General features: G+C 35.0%; 1 protein-coding gene across 2 annotated transcripts; it reads right to left on the bottom strand.

Annotated features, from left to right (window-relative positions):
* Positions 1 to 656: 656 nt before the first annotated feature.
* Positions 657 to 23,184, bottom strand: FMR1 (fragile X mental retardation 1). Of its 2 annotated transcripts, none has more exons than XM_009997096.1 (14): positions 23,128 to 23,184; positions 22,225 to 22,318; positions 21,170 to 21,241; positions 20,758 to 20,906; positions 19,593 to 19,686; positions 19,387 to 19,503; positions 16,048 to 16,218; positions 15,864 to 15,942; positions 13,923 to 14,032; positions 11,179 to 11,265; positions 7,988 to 8,183; positions 6,531 to 6,710; positions 5,142 to 5,224; positions 657 to 3,330 (listed from the first exon to the last, which is right to left on the bottom strand). In XM_009997096.1, exons 3-14 carry the CDS (start codon positions 21,182 to 21,184, stop codon positions 3,220 to 3,222), a joined length of 1,392 nt encoding a protein of 463 aa, XP_009995398.1. In that variant the 5' UTR covers positions 21,185 to 21,241; positions 22,225 to 22,318; positions 23,128 to 23,184; the 3' UTR covers positions 657 to 3,219. The 2 variants fall into 2 exon arrangements, with proteins under 2 accessions (XP_009995398.1, XP_009995397.1); XM_009997095.1 differs by having other exon boundaries at positions 1,129 to 3,381.
* Between the last annotated feature and the right edge of the window lie 493 nt (positions 23,185 to 23,677).

Here is a 23,677-nt window from a genome sequence, read left to right as displayed (position 1 = left end):
TTTAGGATGAAAACCTAAATACTGTTAAGTTCAAGTGGATGATAAACAAGCTCATTACACACTACTGCAGAAACTACATCAAGCTAAACCTTATCACTTTTTGAAACAATCCTTTGAAGCAGCCACCAGAACCAGTATTAACATCTTCCCTCACCCCTCAATATAGGTATTCCACTACAAGTTTTACTGTTTCTGGAAACAGAACCTCTAACAATACATAAGACGAAAAAAAATCAAGACCCACATTTCCTCTTGCAGATTACTACAAAATGCCACTTACCAGAACCACATAGTAGGGTTCCTGAAATGACTGAGGAACTCTCATGGGAAGCTAATTAATCAATTATCTTTTAATACTGAAGGTTTTGCAGAGAAACCTACTGCAGTTCAGGAAAACAAGTTATCTTTCACAGTAGTGATCCTATGAAGAACAAAGTCTACACTCAGTATCACAGCACTTAATTTTGTTTCTGCACTGTTGTAAAAAGCACAGCACACAATAATTGACATAAAAGACAAAAGGCTAAAAAAAGCTATCTATAAGTAATTTAAATAACTTTTGTATTGAAGAAACAAAACCTATGTGCTTCTTTAACTCATGAATGCTCATAGAGATTTTTATCTGTTTCAAAAAACCTTACAAAAATATTTTTTCTTTGATAAGGTTTTATACCAACTCTGAAAATCTCAACTTCCCACCACCAATACCAAAAATGCGTTTAGTAAAGAAAGGAAACACAAGCCTTCTATTTCCATAAGCATTTGTTAATTTATAGGCTTTGAGCTTAGCCCTATTGAATTTAGGCCTTGGCATCATTCACAAATACCTCTCGCTCTTTTTAAAGATCTTTATTTTAAAAATAATTTTAATTCATGAGACCATACTTTATAAGTTACCAATAGGACGGACCTGAACTCACGCAGACATTTGTTGCACTTTCAAGTTTTGTAACAACAGGACTTTGCAAAATAAAATTGTACAATTAGATTCACAGTTTAATTTGCTGAAATAACATTTTAAAACACCGGAATTTGAATTGAAAGGGATACATGTTAAGCACACAAATACTGAAAAAGGTCATAACCCCAAAATGCACTTGAAAATGGAATGCAGTTAATTAGACTGTAGTTTAGTAATTTCACATTTAATCTAGTTAGCACCTTAGTGAACTCAACCACTGGATGTGAAGAAATATAGTACATGTAGTGTGACAGCTCAACAGGTACTGTGCCATTCCATGAGACATGTTTTCTTGAGCATTGTGTGCCATATTTTTGAAAACTGGTAGTATTTTATAAGTCTTCTAAAATGTATAAATCAACAATGGCTACAGTTAAAGCCTAAACAAAGAAATAATTTCTAATTTCTGTAAGTTGAGATTTTTAAAAGCAATCATTTATAAGGATTGCATCAACATCAGTTAGCAGAGGAAGATCAAACTTTATTGAAACTGCTTGCATACAAAATATATTGCACTATAACCAAACAAATGTCAACATAAAATCCAATCTGTTGTAGCTAATATGTACAGAGAATATTGCCCAAGAGCAGTTACATTACAAGGTCAGTCTACCTTGGTTAATTATCTACAGTATTTTAAACCAAACAGCTTACAGATGATGTGTGCAAGGTACCAATTTCTGTTTTCAAATACTATACATTCCCAAAATAAATAACTAGAAATCAACATTAATGTTTGGCAATACTTTTTAAGACATTTTTATATTTGTTAATTCATGTGCAGTTTGTTGCCATTATTAGGATGCTCACCTGTATACAAAGGAAAGTGAGAATGAAAAAAGCAAAGAAACAAAACTCACAAAATACATCAGAGGCAAGGTCAAGTTTGTACAATTCTGTACATATACAGTGGCTCTCCTTCTGGAGTAATACGAATAAAAATGGATTAAAATTAACGTCCTTATACAGTTTTATCCAATAAGTTTAATGTGTGATCAGAAATTAAAGAAATCACAGCTCCTCCCACCACTTCCCACCCTTTCCTGGTATATGACTGTACCTTTGGATCAAATTCTGTGACACCTTCAAATTGGCTGGTAATTCAGGCCTTGCACCTCAAAATATGATGAATTTTTGTTCTACCTCCAGTATCTCCAACTACTCCATCTGTACTTTCCAGGGCATTACAGATGGTGATTTTCTTCCCACCTCTCCTGAGACAGCCCCTGAATAAAATAAGGAATTCAAAAAAGTCTGGGAGGATGAAAAACATCAGCGCTTTGAACTGGTCATCTGGCCAAACAGCAGGCACACATTACTAGCTTGTGAACACGTTACACTTGTTCCCTCAGTAACAATGACTTTTTTAGTTTTCCACAATGGAAACGTTTTTTATTTTATTTTTTTTTTTTAAAAAAAAAGCTTACTGTACGGCCTACAAAGAAAAAATTACACCCCCTTTTCAATAACACTATTTGCCAAATCTTCAGTGCAAAATAAATTTCCTATTCTTATAACTGCCTAACCCAATGTTTATGTAAGGAAAAAATTATGGAAAGCATGCACTTGTCTATAAAGTACTAACGCCTGACAAGGATTGCTACATATATTTTACATTTAGTGTTACCAACTCATCTTCCCTGATTTCTGCATCCAAATATAATATTCCTACCTGCCAAGATATAAAAAAGGCACAGATCATACAACTTTTTTGCTAATGAAAATGACAATTGTTACATCACACATATTCCAGGGTCCACTAAAATATTGAAAAAGGTGGACCAGAATGTGAACTGACACAGGACATAAAACGACATAGCATTTCATGAAGAACTTGTAAGTTAGATTGAAAACAGAAGCCAATTTGATTACTGCAAACACTATTTATTCTGAAAATTGAAATTGAGCAGTGAATTTGACCCGATGTGTTAAAATGGTACAACTGAACAGAAAATTTACCAATGCACAGCTCAGTATTTTTAAAACAAACAAAAAGAATCTTTCATTGTTTGAACTGCAATATGTACTTGAAAGCGACTTTCGGAAATCCAGGTATTTTTATGCAAATATTTGAATAACTTCTTAGTCTGAAAACAACTGCATACTGTTGATGTTAAAAAAGGCTAACAGAGAACATATGTTCATTTCATGCCCTGCGCCGTCTTGCCTACTATTTGTCTTTGGCCTAACAAGTTTCTCTAACATGGAATAGGAATTACTGAAACAGTATAGGAAATATGACTTCAGAATTATGCAGTTTAGGGTACTCCGTTCACCAGCGGCTGCTGCCCGTCTGCGCTGTCCGTCTTCTCTTTCTTCTGGTTACGTTCCTTACCCGTGCGCAGCCGACTACCTTCATGGGAGGTATTCTGTAATGTTTTAGTGTGGACACTTCTTTCATTATTGCAGTCAATTCTGATCTGGAACAAGTCAGAGTTATATAAAGCATTCTCTTCCTTGTATCTACCCCTTAGGCATTTCCTATCTGAGCCGCCCGGGAGGGGCACTATTTATTAAATAGTCAGAAGCCACAAACAGTACCACGCCCTTATGGCTTCATTATATGCATCCAGCTGAAATGGAGTGTGTGAAATCTTTCCTGTTAAAAAATGTCACATTTGTATCCTAAAAAAAAGGAAAAAACAAAACAAACTCCCATCCACCTAGACTTGGAAGCTAAAAAATTATTTTCCAGTGTTTGTGCAAGAGAAAGTAAAAGAACTAATAGCAAATGGAACTTCAAAACATCATTCCACTTGCAATAATTCAATTTTCTGCTTGTTGTACACAAACTTAAAAAAAAATAATGTAGTAAAGCTGCTATGAAATTACATTAGCACTCAAAAAAATCTACTTGGCCATCTTTCAAATTGGAAAAACTTTAATTTAATCCAAAAAGATTCTGCAGCTTTTTTAAGTGGTCATAAAAATTTGAAAAATATATTCTGAAAGCATAATTTTTATGCTTGTAAAAGGGGTAAGCCTTAAAATATTACAAAATCTTTCCAAGTTGATCAGCTGGGTTCCAATGATACGCAAATACTTATTTTCCTCTTGACTCCCATCTAAATCTCAAAGCAAGAGAAAAAAAATAATGACTTACTGGTTTCTCTCCTTGATTTATTTTTCAGCACCACAACTCTCCACTGTCTACTTCAAACTTTCTAAATTAGTTACTAATTAACTATACAAGTTGTGTGGCCATAAAATTTTTTTGGCATGTTGATTGTTTGCATTTCAGATGTGTATTCAGGTACTACACCTTCGAGTACAGCACTCCCACTTGGAAAATTGTTTGGCCTCTTGATCCATATTTTCTCCTCTCCTTTCTTAAACAGTCTTTCTAAAACCAAATCAAAAGTCATCTCAAGTCTCCCAAGGGAACCATGACACCTGGTACCAACATGCAGAAGGCAGCAACTTGCAGCTGCTCATTAGTTCTTCCTCCTAACATAACTCATCCTATGTGTTAAGAGATGGTAGAAGGCTTGCATGTTACCATTTGAAGCAAGAACAGTTTCTATGTGGTGAAACTTCACAAACATACATATCAGCCTGAGTAACTTTATACAGCAAAATATAGTTGAAAAAAATTGCAGAAATATCTTTACGAAAATATTTAATGATATAAAGTATTTCAATATGACTTGTATAGTTTTTTGATATGCAGTTTTAACTTACTTTCTAGATTGCAGAGCCTTCAATTGCAAATGTTTCATTTATGAGTGGAGGAAGTTTCTGAAGTTTAATCTTTCTTACTCTGAAGAGTCTGGCTACAACACTCCTTACACAAACTGTTAAGGATTCTCCTCCCTCAGGTATATAGTGATAGACAACTATACATAACGTAGGAAGAATGAAAAGCTGAAGACAAATAGCTCATAAGAACAAAGACTAAAATCAAGCTGGTTAGTAAATCCTTGGGACTCACGGTCATAGTCCTAACCAAGGGGATAGCTCAGCTAACGTTACGCAAGTTGCATCTTTAAGCAACTTGATCTATCGACAGACCTGTGCGTGTTAAAAAATGACATGGAAATCTTGCAGATCTGATGAGGGAATTAGGGAATAAAGAACTGTAAGGCTACTGTGTTGCCTGTGGCTTTGAAGACTCTGATGTCAGTATATGATGCTTATGCAATTTTAAACACTGCAGACTTTTAAATAAGAGAAAAATTACCTCAAGAGATCCATCTGCTGTTCTTCCTTTCGCGTCTCTTGAGTTACGCTGACGGTTTTCTGTTCGTGACTGTTCGTCGTTTCCTGTAAGGAGAATTAATCAATGAAGTTGTCCAACCAGAACATACAAACTTAAAATTTATGCAAGCATAATAGGGAATTACTTCAAAATGTTCATGCTAAAGAACATTAAACATATCTTCTTACTAACATATAACAACTTGAACTCTTGGCCAAGAATACTAAAGAAAACATTCTCAGGTGTTATTCAAATATAAAACTAGTGTTTAAAAACCACCACAATTGACAAGAGACTCTCTACTGACTAAGGAAAAACACCTCTCAAAATTATTAACCATAGGAGAGAAGTAAACAGTCAATTTAGTAAGGTCCCATTTCTTCTAATGGCTTATGAGCTTTCTAAATTCCACATCACCTTTTTTTCAAAAAATCTTATTAAGCAATATCTATATTTTGAAAAAAACATTTCAAGAAACAGGAAGAATTGCAAACAAAAACATCAAGAAGTACTAAAAAATATCACATTACAAAATATAAGTTAAAGTTCTCCCATCTTACTTCTGCCTGGTCCTTTCCACTGAAAACAAATTATAATCTTATATAATCCTGTTATATGAAAATCAAATACAAGAAGATGGGAAGGTAGACACTTGAATAAGAGAGATACTACACCATTTATCTGTATCCATTGACAAACATGAACTTCATTCCTTGACCTCCATGTATAATGGCACTGCCCACAAACTTCAGTTAAGATTGAGAATGCTATCCTAATTTATTTGTATCAAGAAGGGGTACTTTATTTGTAAGGAGAGACAGTGGGATGCAATGCCTGCTCAGCAAATCTGCAGATGACACCTAACTGTGGGAAGTGGTTTGAGACATTGGGGGGGTCAGACCTGCTAATCACAAGGACGTCAACGTGCTGAAGGAATGGGTTGACAGAAAACTCATTAGCTTTACAGATTAATCTCAACTCCCACAGCTTCAACAGGATAAACCCATGCAGTAGTCCACACACTGTGGACTGTGTATGAAGCAGCTCCACACAGAAGGAGATGTCCTGTCAGACAACTTGAATAAGACATGAGCATGCTCTCATAACAATGACAGCTGACTGAATAATGGGTTGTGTTAGTAGGAGTGTGGCCAACAGGTCAAAAGAAGAAATTATTCTCTGCTACTCAACATTCAACACACCTGAAACAAAATATTTAATTTAAGAGACTGACAAAATAGAGAAAATTCAGGACAGGGCCACGAGGTGACGAGGAGGCTGGAACAGATGACTAAACAAGAGGCTGACAGAAATGAGTCTGCTTAAGGATTCCAATACTAACCTCTTTTTCCAAATTAAGGCTAAATTTACCTTTGAATCCTCCGCGACCCCTCCCTCCTTGCCCTCTGCCACCCCCTCCGCGTCTTCGCCCATCTCCTCTGCGAAGGTAGTTTTCTCGCTCCTCTTCTGCTGGGGCTGCTGACCAATCGCTAAGTTCATCTCTGTGATCAGATTCTGTTTCAGAAGCATTTGATGCTTCAGAATTAGTGCCTATCAAGAGGATACAAAAAAATCCAAACACACCAGTGTAGCTTAGCGTGAAAACACCATAAAATAAAACCCCCTAAATATTAAGTATTTTTCTTCATTTTTGTGTTTTAATAAACAGTTCTGGAATTTTTTGCCTCCCAACCTCTATAGCATACATAATGCAGGAATGTGTACTTTATACATTACTACTTCAAAAAGTCAAGCCAGATATAAATAAAAGTTAGTGTTTCAGGTTGAATAATTAAGTATACCACATATTTATGTTACTTGGTGTTATCAGCTTATTAATATATTATTGCATCTACTATGCAAATGTATTAAGTCTAGTAAAATGTAAGAAGTCTTATAGACATATTTCATATTTCTAAAACTGGAAGTTCTGAATATGAATTGTCCTGTCTCCCCTCATTACCACAACTCCTCTATGAAAAGAAAAAAACTGCACCACAAAACAGCCTGTAACTCACACTACAAAAGCAGAGAACCACGCTAGAATACTAGCAATTTTTTTAAAATCCAAAATAGTTGGCCATTACAATAGTTCCAGTTAGCAGATCACCTTCACTTTTTTTTTTCCCCAGTATTTCTCCCTTTTAACTCCATTACTATACAGGTGGTATCTTCTAAAAATAGTATAAGGGCTTCAGCACAAAAACATTAATTCTGTTTTATGAAGACTGTCTTTTCAAGCTCATACTACAGACCTTTCAGCCAGGACAAACAGCAGCTGACCTACATTATCCATAAGGAAGTGATTGTTCTCAAGAAGCACAATCCCGAAAACTATTCCTTAATGAACTATACAAGGTTTTAAAGAGGAACACTAGATTTTGGTGACTATGTTCTTCTAGCAAAAACATAAAAAGTCTAATTTGAGAAAACAGCTTTTCTGCAGATTGAGCAATATAGTATTTTTACTTATAACTATATTCATACTAAGATAACCTCTTGCAGGCTCAAACGAAAACAGGCTTCATCACAAGGAAATATTCGAAATACAGAAAAAAACAACAATCCTTGCCCTAAAGTGTTCATAATGTAGAAGACATAAGCATTCTGAGACAGGAACTGCATGGAAATAAGTTTAGATTACATACAAGCACACTATTTTACTTCAGAATATTTTCTACAGCATAAACCTCTATTTAATCTTCAAAAATTAATACTTAAGGTTAACTGAATTTCTATTTTAACAGTTTGCAAGTAAAGTCTTTTACATGAAATCAAAAGACCAAAAGGCCACTCCTAAAACTGTAAGTGTAATTCTGGTTACCCACCTGAAGCATAGCCTGGACCACGCCTGCTATGCCCTCTGTTTCTGTAAGGTCGACTGCCGCGCCCAAGTCCTGGCCCATCATCAGTCATGTACCCTTTTTCCTTATCTGTGCGATTTGGTGGTGGCCTAGAAGTAGCTCCAATTTGTCGGAGCTGCTCATCAATCTGCAATCTTTCCAAACGCAGCTGGTCCACTTCCTACACAAACACAAGCATAACCAGTCATACATAACCAATATTTAATCATCTGAACGTGCAGACATATAGTTCTCTGAAAAAGCACTTCAGTACTGCAACTAGTAATCTATTTAATACTTAAAATAGTAACTCAACTTTGAGATAATTTGTTTACCAAAAAAAAAACAACCTTTCAAATGCTCAAAACTGTTTGTCACCAATACAATTCTCCCTGTTGCACAGATGGAAAGTTTATTTAAAACAGATGTAAAGAAAAAGCACTCAGATCAACTGTTTTCAGATTATACAATTAACTACACTTCAATATTAAATTTATGAGAACTTTATCCTCAAAGAAGTTAAACATTCTTTAAACAGAGTAATTATTATTATTCCTTTACTTCTAAACACAGTAATATAACCCTATATATCTACAGCATTCCAACAATGGCATAATTGAAACTTTTTGAGTATCCAACACAAGCTTCATAGACTGTTGCACATAAAAATATCAAAGTTACTAAATAATCATGATATCATAGTATTCTTCCATACAAAAGGCTAGAGGTCACACTGCTGTTAAATTCTACTTAATTATAATGAATAATACCAAGGAAGTGAGGAAGCACAAAAGCACAGAGAGCAAACTGCTGTAACTCAGGCACAGAAAGACAGCCAGTAAATAGAATTTTTACTACACACAACTAATGAGATAAATACAAACAATAATTATATACAGTGACACATATTCAGTACTTTTGTCAGCCTCAGATGTTGCCTATCTACCATCAAAAACTGGCAACCACTTTTTCTTTCAAGTCGGGAGAAAGCTATTTATGGAAATTTCAGTTATGATATTGGAAGGGACCTCTGGAGGTCACCTAGTTCAGCCAGGACTTGGACAAGTTCCCTCGTCACTGCAGGATGCATCCCATCAGATCCCACTGACTTATGTCTTCCTTTTTTAACCCTGGATGTTCCCTAACGTAATCTTCCTTTAGGATGGGTAAGTCTTCATTGCTCCAGATTCTCCCACTGGTTTCAGAGGCCTGGTGTTCCTCAGGCAAATTGTATAAATGAAAAACGGAAGTGAAGAGGACATTCAGTACCTCATCTTTTTCCTTTGTGATAAAGTTCCCTATACTCCACTCAGCAGCAGGCCTGCGTTTTCTGGAGCATTCTCTTTGCTGCTGATATACCTATGGAAGCCTTCCTTGTTGCCCTTCACATCCCTTGCCATGCTCAGCCCCAGATGGACTTTGGCTGTCCCACATTCATCCCTCACTCAGATTGTCTTTATAGTCTTCCTGGGTCACTTGTCCTTATTTTCACCCCTCATATGCTTCCTTTTTATATTTGCATTTTGTCAGAGGCAACTTGTTCATCCATGCAGACTTGTTCTTCCAAGCAGACCTTTGAACAGGCCTAAGTCCATTCTCCTGAAGTCTGGGGCTGTGATCCAGGTATCAGTCTCTTTTCTTCCTCTCAGAATCCTTTAACTTCACTATAGAACAGTCACTCCAGCAAAGTCTGCTTTCTTCTTTTATAGAAAAATTCACTACTTTGAGTTGATATAGTAAATTTCATGTTGATGCCCTATTGTCTATCTTTTACAAAAAGTTTCCTTAATAAACTTTGCCTGGAGACAAAGAAACACAGGAAATCTTAAAGGAATAAGTCAGTTCCATTTCTTGTTAGTGAACTGGAAGACATTTTCCTGAAACTGAACAAGGCAACAGGTCACCAAGATGATGTTTTGTGTGTGTTTCTGTATGTTAAACTGGGTGAGAAGCCCAAGATCAAAACCTCCAAGATAAGAATCTATCCTCTCGTTGTTAAAAAGACTGATGAACCAATTCAGGAAGGTTAGAAGCACAGTACTAAGATAAAGTTACCCTAATAGAAAATGAACTAAAGAATCTAAAAAAGCTGCTGGGATAGTAAGCACTTTCCACTCATGTGTCAGTACCTGTTAAAGTACTGACTCATGTGCAAGTACCATGGCAGCCAAATAAGTTAAACCACAAATATCTTCTGAAACATTGTAAACATGCAAGAAAGGAGCTCGATTCAAGTACTAGCTTTCATCTGATCCTTCTATGCCTCTACTACCTGATAACAGAAAAGCTTCTGTATTGCTGCTCCAAAACAGATAATCCAAATGCTCTACAAGCAGGATTAAAAGGTATAGTTATTGAGTAGGTAAGGAAACAAAAGTTGTTTCTTCTTCTAAATTCTATGATACCTAAACTGGTAGGTTTCTTTTAGCTATGCAGAGAAATTTCAGCATTCTACACAATTCCATCATAGTTACTGCGCAGACTGGACATGTATCAGATTATGAATGACCTAGAGGTTTCAAAAGAGATGCAAGACTATGTTTAATTAAATAAACTCAAAGTAGTCCCTACTGTTAGCATCTGTCCCTGCCAAAGACTGGGCACCTGGCCATAATAACCATAAGCAAAAACGAACTATAAGCAATAATGTGGGATATTTTTTGCTCCCTATATAAGAGACAACAAGCAATGCAGACTACTGAAGAAGTTATGGAGCCAAGAGGAAGACAAAGATGAATTGCCTATAAAGCATCCTCAAGTATGAAATGTCAATTAGCTACAGAAAATTAACTTAGGGTTTTAGAAAAAAAAAGCCCACTGTATACAAGATCTGTGCATAGAATGCTGCTTGCTTTGCAGGTGCATGAGGGACAAAATATACCTTTTATAAAGTTGCCTGCGTTTTTTGAGATAGGTTCTAAACTTATTTTCTTATTCCTTTGTATTTTGCAGACTGAAGATAAATTGGTTTTCACCCCATCCTTCAGATAAATTATTCTTTTAAAAAACACAGCTTTTACAAGAAGCTTTTTTAGACTGAAAACCTATTAGAACATCAACTTTTCAACAGCCTTCGGGGACCAAACAGATTTTGATCACCGCCTTATTTTTACCATCTGAAGTTTTGAAGTTTTGACAGAAAAATTTCAGTGGTAAAGAGGCATCTTTTTCCTCACCTTTAAATAATTAAGATGATAATCCAGAAGGACAGTTGCATTAGTGATGCTATCCTTGGTTCCCACAAACACAAATGGTACCATTCCCTAAAACACAGAAACAGTAGTCCTATGGTTATTGATTAGGCATCAAATACTGAAGAGAACCAAATACATCACTCAGAAATTGTTTTCAACTTTTAACAACATATATGAAAAACTGAGACAACAGCATATTTCAATTTTGATGATCATTGCCTCAATCACAGACTAATTTCCTTATGCAAAGAACATTTCTTTAAAATAAGAAAATGTAAACCATATGCATCACAATGCCAACATTCATTTTTTTCTGACTGAGAAAAAAAAAGAAAGAAGTTCAAAACACTTCAGGCTTCCTCCCTGCCAAATTAATACAGCCTTTGCTGGTCACACATCTACTCTCTCACAACAGGTTCTTTTAAGCTACACATCAGTAAAGAAACCTTTAATCTTTTAAAAAAGTAAATAAAATTAACAGTCATAAATCAAAACTTGATCTTTCTTGAGGATCTCTCATTTTGTAAAAGGCAAACAAAAAATACTCAAGAAACAGATATTGTACTTGAGGTAATGATTGTTAACTTACATGTCTATTACTTCTGCAAAGTTTCCTTTAAGCAATTGAACAAATACCAGAAAAATGTAAAGCTGGAAATTCTAATGCTTGAAATTATGACACTTAGAGGTAAAAATACCTGAAGACTAACTTAGGCAGCCAAACCAGGCTAAGAAATCTACCTAAAAGGCCCTCTCGAGTGCTGAACACAACTGAACTTTAGCAGATATAAGGATAATTTCCACACTAAAGCTCCTGACACTAAAATAGTTCTACGCAGCATTTCAGAGGTGTGACTGCAGCCCACCAGACCTTATGAGCTAGCTTTAGACTTCTTGACTCTCCTACCAGCTGCAGCTTCACCTTAACAGTGTAAGTTTCACAGTGGAATGCAGAAATCAATCTGAAAGTCTTACCAACAGCTGCTGAAACCCATGCCAGTGCAGCCCCAGTGCTTGGCTACATCTACTGAATTCATTAAAATTTTGTTTTGCTATCTCACCACAGCCTCTTAAAGACACCTTCAGTTTTCAACGTACGCACACCCTTTACAGAACTGCATTCCAGAGGAGACTTTTTTTGCAGAAGTTCAGTGATTTGAGATGTTTGTGTCTTAAAAAAAATAACACATACACAGAATGTTACTCAAAAGTGGCAAGTCTGCAATTTGTCTCTGCTTTTTAGGGTTTTAATGCACATATTTCAAAATGTGAAATACAAATAAGCTGAAAAGAACAAACTCTTCTCTGCCAAGATTTGATACTGACCAGGTTTCTCTGTTGCTTTGGGCATGACACAACTAACACGGGAAGCAGTGTAAGCAATGCCAGTGTTAACAATGTCATTAACAGGTAAAACAGAGATGTATAAATTAAGAGCTTGGCAGGTAAAAATGTTTTCAAGCCAATATTTAGAAGCTGTGTTTTTGGATTGAAGAACATCAACAAATATGCTTTCCCAAGCCAGAATAAAACACAGAAAACCTGACATAGTAATTGTAGCCTTGACTACTTGCTCTTTTTACCTTTTTGTCTGTTGGCTGACACATGAAAAACATTCAAAGTTTTAGCCTGCTGCAGTAATAGCACCCTCTTGCTTACTGAGCTAGTTCAGGATTTTATGCTGCAAACATTTATGATGAGACAGAATATGACATAGCAGTGAATCCTTTAAATCCAAACATTGACTACTCTACCTCTTCGGTTAGATGTAAAAATAGTAAAGTAGTACAAAAAACTTAATTTCTTAACCACCATTTACAGAAAGATAGAAGTTGAATTGTGGGTATATACTGTCTTCAGTAATAGTTCTACAGCAATAATACAGAAGACAAAATAACAACCCAGACTAGAACGTAAGAGTTCCCAAAAAGCATTTCATATCTTATTTAAAGTAGCAAAGGCTCCTTACCTGGTACATATTCAGATTTCCAAGTAAACTAAAGACAGTTCAGTTTTCTTTAAGTACATTTCATGTTTGAAATTGGAGGTAATCTTTTTGCATTGAGATGTTTAAAGCTTCAAACCTGAAGCTTTCCTTGCAAACCTGCAACCCTTCCCCTCAACACAGCCTCACATAGAAGCATCTCAAATTCATTCAAGATTTAATCAAGGCCCTTTACAAGGCTGACAGCATTCCTGGGCTAACCTGGAGTTTCACACTCTTCATGCTTGCTTTTTTTCTTTAGGTTACAATTCACACGCTATCATGAATTTAGGTAATATTTTAAAGAAGAGCAGCTTACACATACAGCAAAAGCTTTTCAGTACAATCTAATAACTTAGTAATAAAAATTTACTCCAGGTAAAACCTTAAATGATCAAACTTGAAGCAAACTAATGAACGAAAACAGTTTCACATATACTGGTTTACAGTTTAGCAAGTGCTAGGAAACAGAGTCACTGCTTCTAACAGGAATAAATGAAATCTCCAAGGTGCATCACCAAAAAATGTCACAAAGCATTTTTCAAACCCACGTAACAAAGTGAATTCATATACAAAAATGCCCCTCAGCATTAACAGGGAAATGCAGATTCCATCAGAAAAACACACACTAATCAAAGCTTTGTCCTACCACTATGAAGGTACATGGAAGAATTTATTTTATCACTGGGTAGGAATGCAATCCCCACTTAACACAGAAAAATCACAGTAACTGAAAACATACCTCCTCTTGGGGAATATTTTTATCATTTTCCGCCTCAATTCTCACTCTTACAACACCAGACTTGTCGACTATCTCCTGGATCAGTTTTCCATTTTTTCCTATTACTTTTCCTACAGAAAGAACATACAGAACAGTCTACCTTTAGAGTTTTTCCCCAGATCTGAGAGTATTACTATAATCAAACAAGAGTATTTAGTACCAGACCAGGAACTTGTAAAAAATTACTTAATGCTACATAACCAAAATTTAGTTAACAAGCCACAAATTGAAATGACTAAGTAAGCTTGGGGTGTTAACTTTGATAATGTCCCAAAGCAATCATTGCAGCATTCAGGAAGAGAGCTACTTTATTATCAAAGTTTGCTAGTGAGTATAGTTTCTTTATTTTCCAAAGCTCCTATAAGAGAACAAAGGAAATTTAATCAGAAATGCCTTACCTTTATATAAAATTATTTTAAATTACACATCTTGATTTCAGAAATATTCATTTTTTTTGCATGCTTATTTGGCTTTGCTTTGATAAGTTTAAACTAGCTTCAATGATTTACAAAAAAGAAAACATTGCTGGTTGCATATAAAAGAACAAAACCAACAAAACATAAAACCAGCAAAAACAACTCCCCCCTTAACAATGCCCTAACATTTGCTGCAACTACCTTTTGGGTAGAGAACAAAGGAAAACTCTTAAGATTCACAAAAAAATTTAGTTTATTAATTGTTCTGATACTAACAGAGATACCACTTGAATTTTCTTTGGATAAAAAATTCAGCATATCAACAACCAAGTAAAAGGAAAACAGCTTTCTGCCTTTTTGAAGCAAATTATTTCATTTTCTGGCAAATTATTAGAAAATATAAGCAAATTATCAAACATTGCTTATTTTGGATGCAATATATGGTTCAGCCAATTTTATTTTCTAAAGAAGCCAGGCCAAGAATCAGCATAGAAATTAACTGCCAAGAAAGAAATAAATGCAAAATTTTAAACAGAAAACAGAAACAAAGAAATTAAAACCTCAAGTTAAAAAAAGGGCACCTTATAATTTTTCCTTATCACCAGCAGAATCAGGAAGGAGTAGGAAACGGAAAATGACTGATTTAAAATAATTTTCGAGCTGAGATGCCACATTTCTCAACCCCACTGCAGAATTTCACACTTTTTCAACACCAGCTTTCATACACTGCTTGACATCCTATTAAAGTATTTGCTTTTAGAAGTATGTAATACCACATAGTATTTTTCCTGTTCTTATCTACTGAATTAAACTATGTATTTTTATGTTGCTTTGTTACATGAAAAGCTCATTAAAAGATACACACACACATCTCCTGCCTACAGAAAGGCTGCAAGCATTCATGAGGACTTTTTTTAGGGTGTTTGACAATGCAAATCTATTAGATTGTCTTTGACATATTTTCTTGATCACTGGGTACCTTAACTAGGTGTTCAGCTCATCCTACAGGACTGCTTCTAAATAAACTGTATTTCATATGTATAATGACAGGAAAGAGAGAAATACAAGTCAAATACACTATTTAAAATACACTAGGAACCTATGAGACTGCAGATTAATCTGCTGTAGAGCTGAACTAATCTCTGGACATTTTTGGAGGAAGTAATTTAATTCTTGGATCAATCCAAAAGCTATTTTATTTTGTATTTAAAGACTAGAATATTGTTTCTAGTTCAAGATATCCCTGAACTGCAAACCAGGAGATAATTTCTTTCACTATACTGAAGCTAAACTTGTCTATAAGAATTTTGAATGGAACTGGAAAAACAAAAAAGCCTCAAACCCCAACACTTTGTACCATCTAGAACCCTTTCACAAAGATGGCTTCTTCAAACTTTTAACCTGCCACCCTTCTAGAAGAAAAGAAACCGTTCTCAGAAGGCATTTTTCCTGATTATCACACAGTTAGCGTCCAGAATTTACATACCTACTAAATTTCTTGGGACTTGTATGACATCTTCAGCAAATTCAAGGTAACTTCTTGCTTTTTTCACTGCATCTTGATCCTAAAATAGACAGAGGTATGAGAGAAACGAGATCCATTTTCTCAAGGAATGTTTTGTTATTTGCTTGTTGTTTTTTTTTATAAAAGGTTAAATAAGGGAATTCACCTCTCCATAAATATGGAATGTGCAAGTGTCTTCATCAAGATCAATGGCAGTCACTCCAGGGACTTTTCTGGCTTGCTGAATATTAGCACCATGAGTGCCAATGGCCAAACCCATTAGGTCTTCACGTACAACAAACTGTTCGTGAAATCGAGATGCAAGCTGTCTAGAACTCTGAAGAACAAGACAATGTTAGTTTACTTTGTTTTTTAGTACACCAGAGAGAAATCAACATAAATATACAGCCAATTCTTTAATCAGGTACTTAGCCTATTTTTTATTTTAATCAATCCTTTTAATGCACTTCTTTTCACTTCAGGAGCACTGAATATTGCTCAGTAGTCTTAATATTGCCTTTTAAATATGAATATAAGTCTAGCCTCTAGCTGTGTTGACACCCCTCTGTTGTGAATTACCACAGAGTACCTACAGCTATCGAGTGCTACTAGGTAAGATAGCATTTGTGTAAGTTAGTAAAATAGAATCATAGAATGGTGTGGGTTGGAGCTCTGTTGGTTAGTAAAGCGAACACATCTCTAGCGAAAAAAAACCTGCTCCTGTTTCAACAGGTAGAAGGAAACAGCAATAACTTAATCACTAGACAGGTTACGAAGAAAGCACTAACTGTGGGTATCTACTGCACTTAAAAAGAAATTCAAACCTTTCTGCATCACAGTTAAAGCTGTAACTACTATAAAGACATCTATACAAGCATGTTTTAAATTGGCTGCTTAACCTCAGCAACATGAGACCCTACAAAAGTTGAGAAACATCAACAAAGTGCCAACAGCAAGCCCTGCTCTGCCCCAGCTAAACTGCTACAGTTACCTGACTTGTCCTGCTTAAAGCTGTTGATAAATATCCTGTGCTAAATCACAGTCAGAGAGAATTGGCTCCAGCAGATAGTGGTATAAGCATTCAAGTGCCATTAAATACTTCATATACTCAGAGCTCTGTCCAACACTTCACTAACTAGATTACAGACAACTCAGAAAGCAAACATGTTTAATGCTTCCAGATCTACATTCTAACGGATAATCCAAATGCTGATTTACTAGTTGGCATCTGTTCTAGACTGCCAGACGAGAAAAAGATGAAGTTATATCATCACTGGGTGCCTTGGCTAAGACAGACAAACTGTAGCTACATTCCTTATACTAAAATATCATTAACATTTCTGTAAGTTATGTATTACAAGATGTGTTTTATTTTAACATAGAAAATTCTGTATTCTACTTTCCTCCAATAAATGATTAAAAAACAGCTATGTGAATAATGTATTAGCACCTACTTAGAAGCCATAACTGAACTTCATTTAGAAAGAATACAAACTAGAATGCAAATTTGTAAACTTAGGAATTTTACTATGTCAAAAAAACAACTAAGCCACACCTACTGGGAAATAATGCAAACAAAAAATAATTGGTTATTTTACTTTACGCTCCAAAGGCCATGTTTGAGAAGTAAAGCCATGAAAGTCAAGAAGCTAATATAAAAAAAAGAACATACAAGATACAACAAATGGGATAAAAAACCGAAGAAACAAAGAAGCTGGTCTTGCAGTTATGGCACAGAAAGCAGGAAAGGTAAAACTTCTAGAAGAAAAAAGTGGCAGACGTTTGAAGTTCACGGAGTGTAAGACACGGGAAAGAGCTGCTTTTATAGAAAGAACTATTAACAGTAGCGCAGTAAAAGCCCACAGTGTTCACTGAATATTTTTTCTGCAGATGGACACATACAGTCTGTTTGTCAGTGTCTCAAGAGAAATCATGCATATGATTTGTACTATTTGAAGCTCCTCTTTTCAGGTTTGATTGAAATCCATTTTAGATTTATGATAAGGAAACAAATGTCAATATGAAAAATTCCAACTAATATCTGTCACACAAATTATAACCATGTATGTTTACATCACAACCTTCATTTAAGTACTACTCAGATAGAAACTCAAGTTCAGTAATAGTTTTCTAGTGAGAACCAAATCAAATTCTCAAGTCCTTCACAGCAGCAAAAACGTTCTGCCTTAAAAATGACAGATAGAATCCAAGATTAGTTTGGGAAAGGAACAAATTACAACAGCTGTTGGTGCATGCATTTGTGGGGGCATGTAAAAAGAATTAGCTCTAAAGAGGCTGTTGTTCCCACCTCCAAAATAATACTTTGAACTTCAAGAGGTAAACTGCCCACACAATTCTCAGTTCTGGAGGGAAACAGAGAAGAGTGGATTACTGAAGAGCTATAATGGAGGGCTCAAGAGAAACACCAGGTGAGAAGGAATTGGTCCTCTCCTGGGCTTGAGAAAAATCGAGACCTACACATACCTGGATTCCAGCTCTGAAATATAGAAATCAAGAGACTAAAAAAACAGTGGAGAACCTCTTGTAACAGTGAGCACATCTACTGGATACAAGAGTCCCGAACTACTATTACTTCACCAGTTCAAGCTAAAAACAAACAGATGTAACCTTTGGGGTGGGTAGGATAAAAGCTGGCTCTAAAGTAACAGAGTGGTATACAGTGTAGAACTGAATTACAATAGTTCAAGTGGTACTTCTACTTCTTGACAGTGAATCTAAAAAGTTTTCAGAAATGCTGCTATTTTTTCTGATTTGGAGACAGGAGAAAGAAAAACCATGCAATGTTAATTCTACTGTAAGAAAAGATCCTGTTATTTCCTAGCCTACTCTTTTTTTTTTTATTATTATTATTTCCATGGACAAGTATGAGTCAAGCTTCTTGCCAGTCAACACCCACTCTCAAGTCACAGGACTATCTGAAGTTGTATCTGCTGTAAGATGAGTTCCTAACATTTTACCTGTAGACAAAATGATCCCTGTGTACATCCTACCAACATCAGTTCCACTCCTTCCATCCTGCATTTTCACTTTTGTTTTGCAAGATACAGTTCTAGTCTACCTCAGTACCCTGTCATATCCATTCTCATTTATTTTTAAAACAGTAATTCAAAGCTATTGAATATGTGGCACTATTTGTGTAACAATGGCAACTTATTTCATGCTTCAAGCAATGAAATATATACATTATATATATATATATATACACACACAGACATATTTGTATGTAACTCAACACAAAATGCTCCTGAATAAAACGAGATTTAGATAAAAATGAGTCTTCACAAGTACAGACCCTTTAAACAGAAACTTCTTTGCTGGCTTACATGTCCATCTACCTCTTTTTAACACCAAAGGTAATTTCAGTAAAAAACTACTTTCACTCCAATGCAAGCCCTATCAGGTAGGAAATGCATTAGTATTTTAATTGTTTTTTTTTTCATTATTTTTCCAATTCAAGTTACTTCAGGAAACCCAAACAACATACCTCCAGCTGTTTGCTAGCTTCTTCATTTCTCAGTATCAGGGATAACTTGGTACGAAGACTTCGAAAGTGCATATCAATCAGCATGTTTGCCCTCTTTGTTGTTACATCATTGATAGACTAAATTATAAAAAAGAGAATAAAATGTTTTACACATGTACTTCTGAAACAAACCACTGCCAATGATATAGTTATACATTTATGCTTACCAAAATAATAAGCTGGTGGTTTTCAGAATCATATGTTACAGAAAAAGCTCCAACTGCCTTTTTGAAGTCCTTATGTGCAGATTCTTTGGCACACCTAGGAATAAACCACTACAAAGTTAAAAGCAATAACTGCTGCATTTGTGGTTCACAGCCAAAAAGATTAATTTATTAATAAAAATGTCAATAAATATATCCAAGTTCTCCCTTTTAATGCAGGTGTTATTTTATTCTATTATCATTTGATTATTTTTTCTGTTTTCACACAAGTAGGATTAGAAATTTCAGAAAATTTCTGTATGCACATCTATGAACTGACAAACCAGTTAAGCAAAACTACATTAAAAAGCTGTAATTGTTACAATCAGCAAGTCCAAAACACACCATGAACCAGTATAATGCATGACTTCACTGTAAGCACTGCAGCATTCTAATGACCTTATGCTCATCTCATGCTGTACTTTGCTTCTCCAGGCTTCTTCTGTCCACTCACAACTTAGTGAACTTGTGTACTACAACATTAACTTCAGAAATTCCTGAATTTATAGCTTATTCCACATCGATGCAGTAATATGTATCTCAAAAAAGCTGAAAGTGATCTGAAGCTAAAACAGGGGAGTCAGTATTAATATGAGCTCTAGAGCTATATTTACATGAAAATGACATGTAAATTCTAGCAGTGTTCTAGGAGAAAACAAGCTGTTTCTGTATCACACTATGGGAGGTTTGATTATTGCAGAACTATTTTCACAGCCATTATCAAAATGCCTTATACCCTCCAACATGAGGCAGCGTTTTCTTTTGTTACTACAAACTTGCATAGATTGTCAGATACTCTATATCAATGAAAGAGTGACCACTTGACAATTATCAATAAAGTTGACAAAGAATGGATTCAGATTAATTTGTGCACATCACTGAACAGCTCTAAAAATAAAAATCTTAAATATATATTGCACACAAACCTTAAAGAAAGTATTTCTTCCTCCAGGTCTAAGCTGCATTTCAAAAATCATCTTTTCTCCAGAATGGGCAAGTCCACATTTGCATTTTCTACATTCTTACGAGAACTTTTAAAGTTAATTTAAAGCAGTAAAAAGCCTATTCTCTCAGGCTCAAAAAGTCACCCACATTTTGAAACAAGTTACAAAGAAATGCTTGTACTTACATTTGCCTTAAGTCTTCTGGAACTGCCAGTTTAATTTTATGAAACGTATCTTTCGTTGCGGGTTTATTGGGGTTCACAGATCTCAAACGCTCAATTGTGACAATTTCGTTGTATGTAGCATCACAGGCTGCATATTCTATTACGTAGAACTGATATAAAAATAATAAAATCATCCAAGCCACGCATTTTATGACAAGAGTAAGCATTACACTACTAAGCAAAAGGCACTTTTGTCAACTGCACAAGTCAAATTTCGACTCTTCTCATTGAGGTTGATGGTAATTGCAACAGTTCTAATCAAGAAACTTTGAAAATGAAGAGGGACAAACTAAGAACAGCATGCACATCAATAAACAAAACACAAGATAAATAAATATTAAATAAATATATATGTATATATGCATATTCCTACCTCACCCTTTATCATTCTCACTTTAGCCAACCACCAACAGCAGGGTTCTTTTTCATTTGCCCTGGAATAGACCTAAACAAAACACACACATTATCTATCTGCAACATTTTTAAAAGAGGTCACAAAAGCTGATACTAGCTAATATGATGAGGAACTCTACTATATAAACAAAATCCAGCAAAATATATTGGTATATGAAGTCTCTAATCTAAGCATTATATAGCAAGCATGTAACAGTTAAAATATCTATTTCAAATACTGGTAAGATCTAAAACTACATAGATAAGATTGTACAGATAAATAATATTGTACCCAATCTACTGGCATTAGCTTCAGTCTTGCATACAGTCAGAAGAGAGATAATTCAGTCTTTTATATCTGTTAATATTTCATCAACAATATTTCTAGTTGTGTTTAGATCTGATTAGGTCCTACTAGTGGGTGGAAGGGAGAGGACACATCTACACTTGTTAAGTACATAAATGGTATCAGCCACATCTGCACCAAAGTTTTGCCATTTTCTTATCTTTCAAATAGAAACACACTGAAATACAATGCAGGCAAAATGTAAATCTTAAAAGTTACTTTAATTTTTAAGTTATTATAAAAGTCACTTATTTAATAAAATAATTTTAAGATATGAGCTATATTAAAGGCAGTCTCTCTGTACATATAGAGTATTTACATGTACACATATTCTCATATATTATGCACACACATGCACACACATAAGGCAAATGATCTCATGCAGCTTAAATTTTTGGTAACAGACATTACTAACTTACAGCTGCAGAACTACAGCTGACCATCTATTTCTAGATTAATTCAGTTCTGGTAAGATTGATCTGTAACCAAAGAAATGCTGCTGATGCTTGTAAATTAGTACAGCAGTCATAGTACATGGAATTCAAAAATTGCATTTTATGTTGTACTTGCAATCAAGAAAGGTGACAGCATATAACATGGAGGCAAACCTTCCACTAGCTTAGTTGACTTTTTTTTACCTCAAGTTCTGTCACTTCTCAAAACAAGTGCTGTTAATGGAGCACACCTACCTCTACTTCATCGCTTTCATTTATATCTTTATTATAGCCTGCAGGTGGTGGAAACCTCACATCATGAAATGGTATTTGTCTCTCTGGTTGCCAGCTACAAATAAAAATACAGTGAATGGCCTAAACATTTTTACCTTTGTAATAGAAATGAGAAACATTTCCAAGCCATTAATTTACACCTTTACATTTCATGGAGCTTTTGTACATATATTTTTGTACATATGTATTAAAGGTAACATGATCCAGTGTATATACAGTGAGAAGAAACACACCTAAGTGACCATTAAGTATCTTAAATGAATCCCTGATGCTACCTGCATTGTTTTGAAATCTCCCAGCAGCAGTTTTTATTCTATTTACAGTTATAGGTTTTAACCCCAACATTGGAATCGTAGAACAACAGGTTGGAGGGGACCTCAAAGATCGTTTGGTTCAATTTTTCTTGGCAAAAGCTTTATCTAAACAAGATGGTCCAACACTCCGTCTGGCTGAATTTTACAAGCATCCAATGTTGTGGAAACACTGGGATGGGGCACAGGTGTTTCCCCAGCACAACTTAAAAAACCTTTAATAACATGTTTGGACACTGTCTTCAAAATAAGTCTGTTTCTTCAGTTCTACTACAGATGAAGAAAACTTTACTTGTTCAAACACACTTTGTCATAATGTCAATTCAGTAACAGCATGCTTCCCAACAAAACTCTGGTGTCTATAGTTTTGTACTTAAAAATATTAAACAATTAAAAAACATTTATACAAAAATGTCATCACACAGTAAATATCAAACATAACTCTAAAACATATTAGAGTATTTCAAAGATGCTCCTCTACATTATTAACTTACTTTCAGGTTAATCAGGAGCAAGGTTGACACTCTTATTGTAACACAAGCAATGCACTTACTTGTTTTCAAATGCAACTGTTATGGAATCTTCATGAACATCCTTTACAAATGCCTGTGTAGAAAAAAGTTATAATTATGGCAGGCTTATGGATATTTTTTAAAGAATTTTAAATCCATACAATGCCATTCTTTCACAGATACTGATAAAACTCAATTTCAGTATGCTTTCAAGTCAGCCTTTTAAATTTTGCAATAGACTAATATAAAACACATTCTGGAAGCTGATAACCTCCTTAGGTTCATGACTGCCAGCATACTGATAAACAGATTGGCCAAGCTACACCTACATTCTTCCTACTTCTTAAGTAATGGAAGAGGTTACTAACAAATTACAAGATCATTCTGAATTGTTGCATAATGGAAGTTTAAAATGTTTCACTTTATAATAACATTTTTCTGTATTTTGATAAGCGTAGAAATTAAACTATATCAGTACTGCATAAAAAATAAAATTTAAAAAATCCTGTCTCTTCTCTCTTGTACTTCCATGTAACTTTGAATACCTCACCAGCAAATCTCATCTATGTTCATTTCAGCAGTTTTCCCCTT

The sequence above is a fragment of the Chaetura pelagica genome, unplaced genomic scaffold, assembly GCF_000747805.2.
Source record: "Chaetura pelagica isolate M959 unplaced genomic scaffold, ChaPel_1.0 scaffold344, whole genome shotgun sequence".
Classification (NCBI taxonomy): domain Eukaryota; kingdom Metazoa; phylum Chordata; class Aves; order Apodiformes; family Apodidae; genus Chaetura; species Chaetura pelagica.
This window is presented reverse-complemented; position numbering and strand designations above follow the sequence as displayed.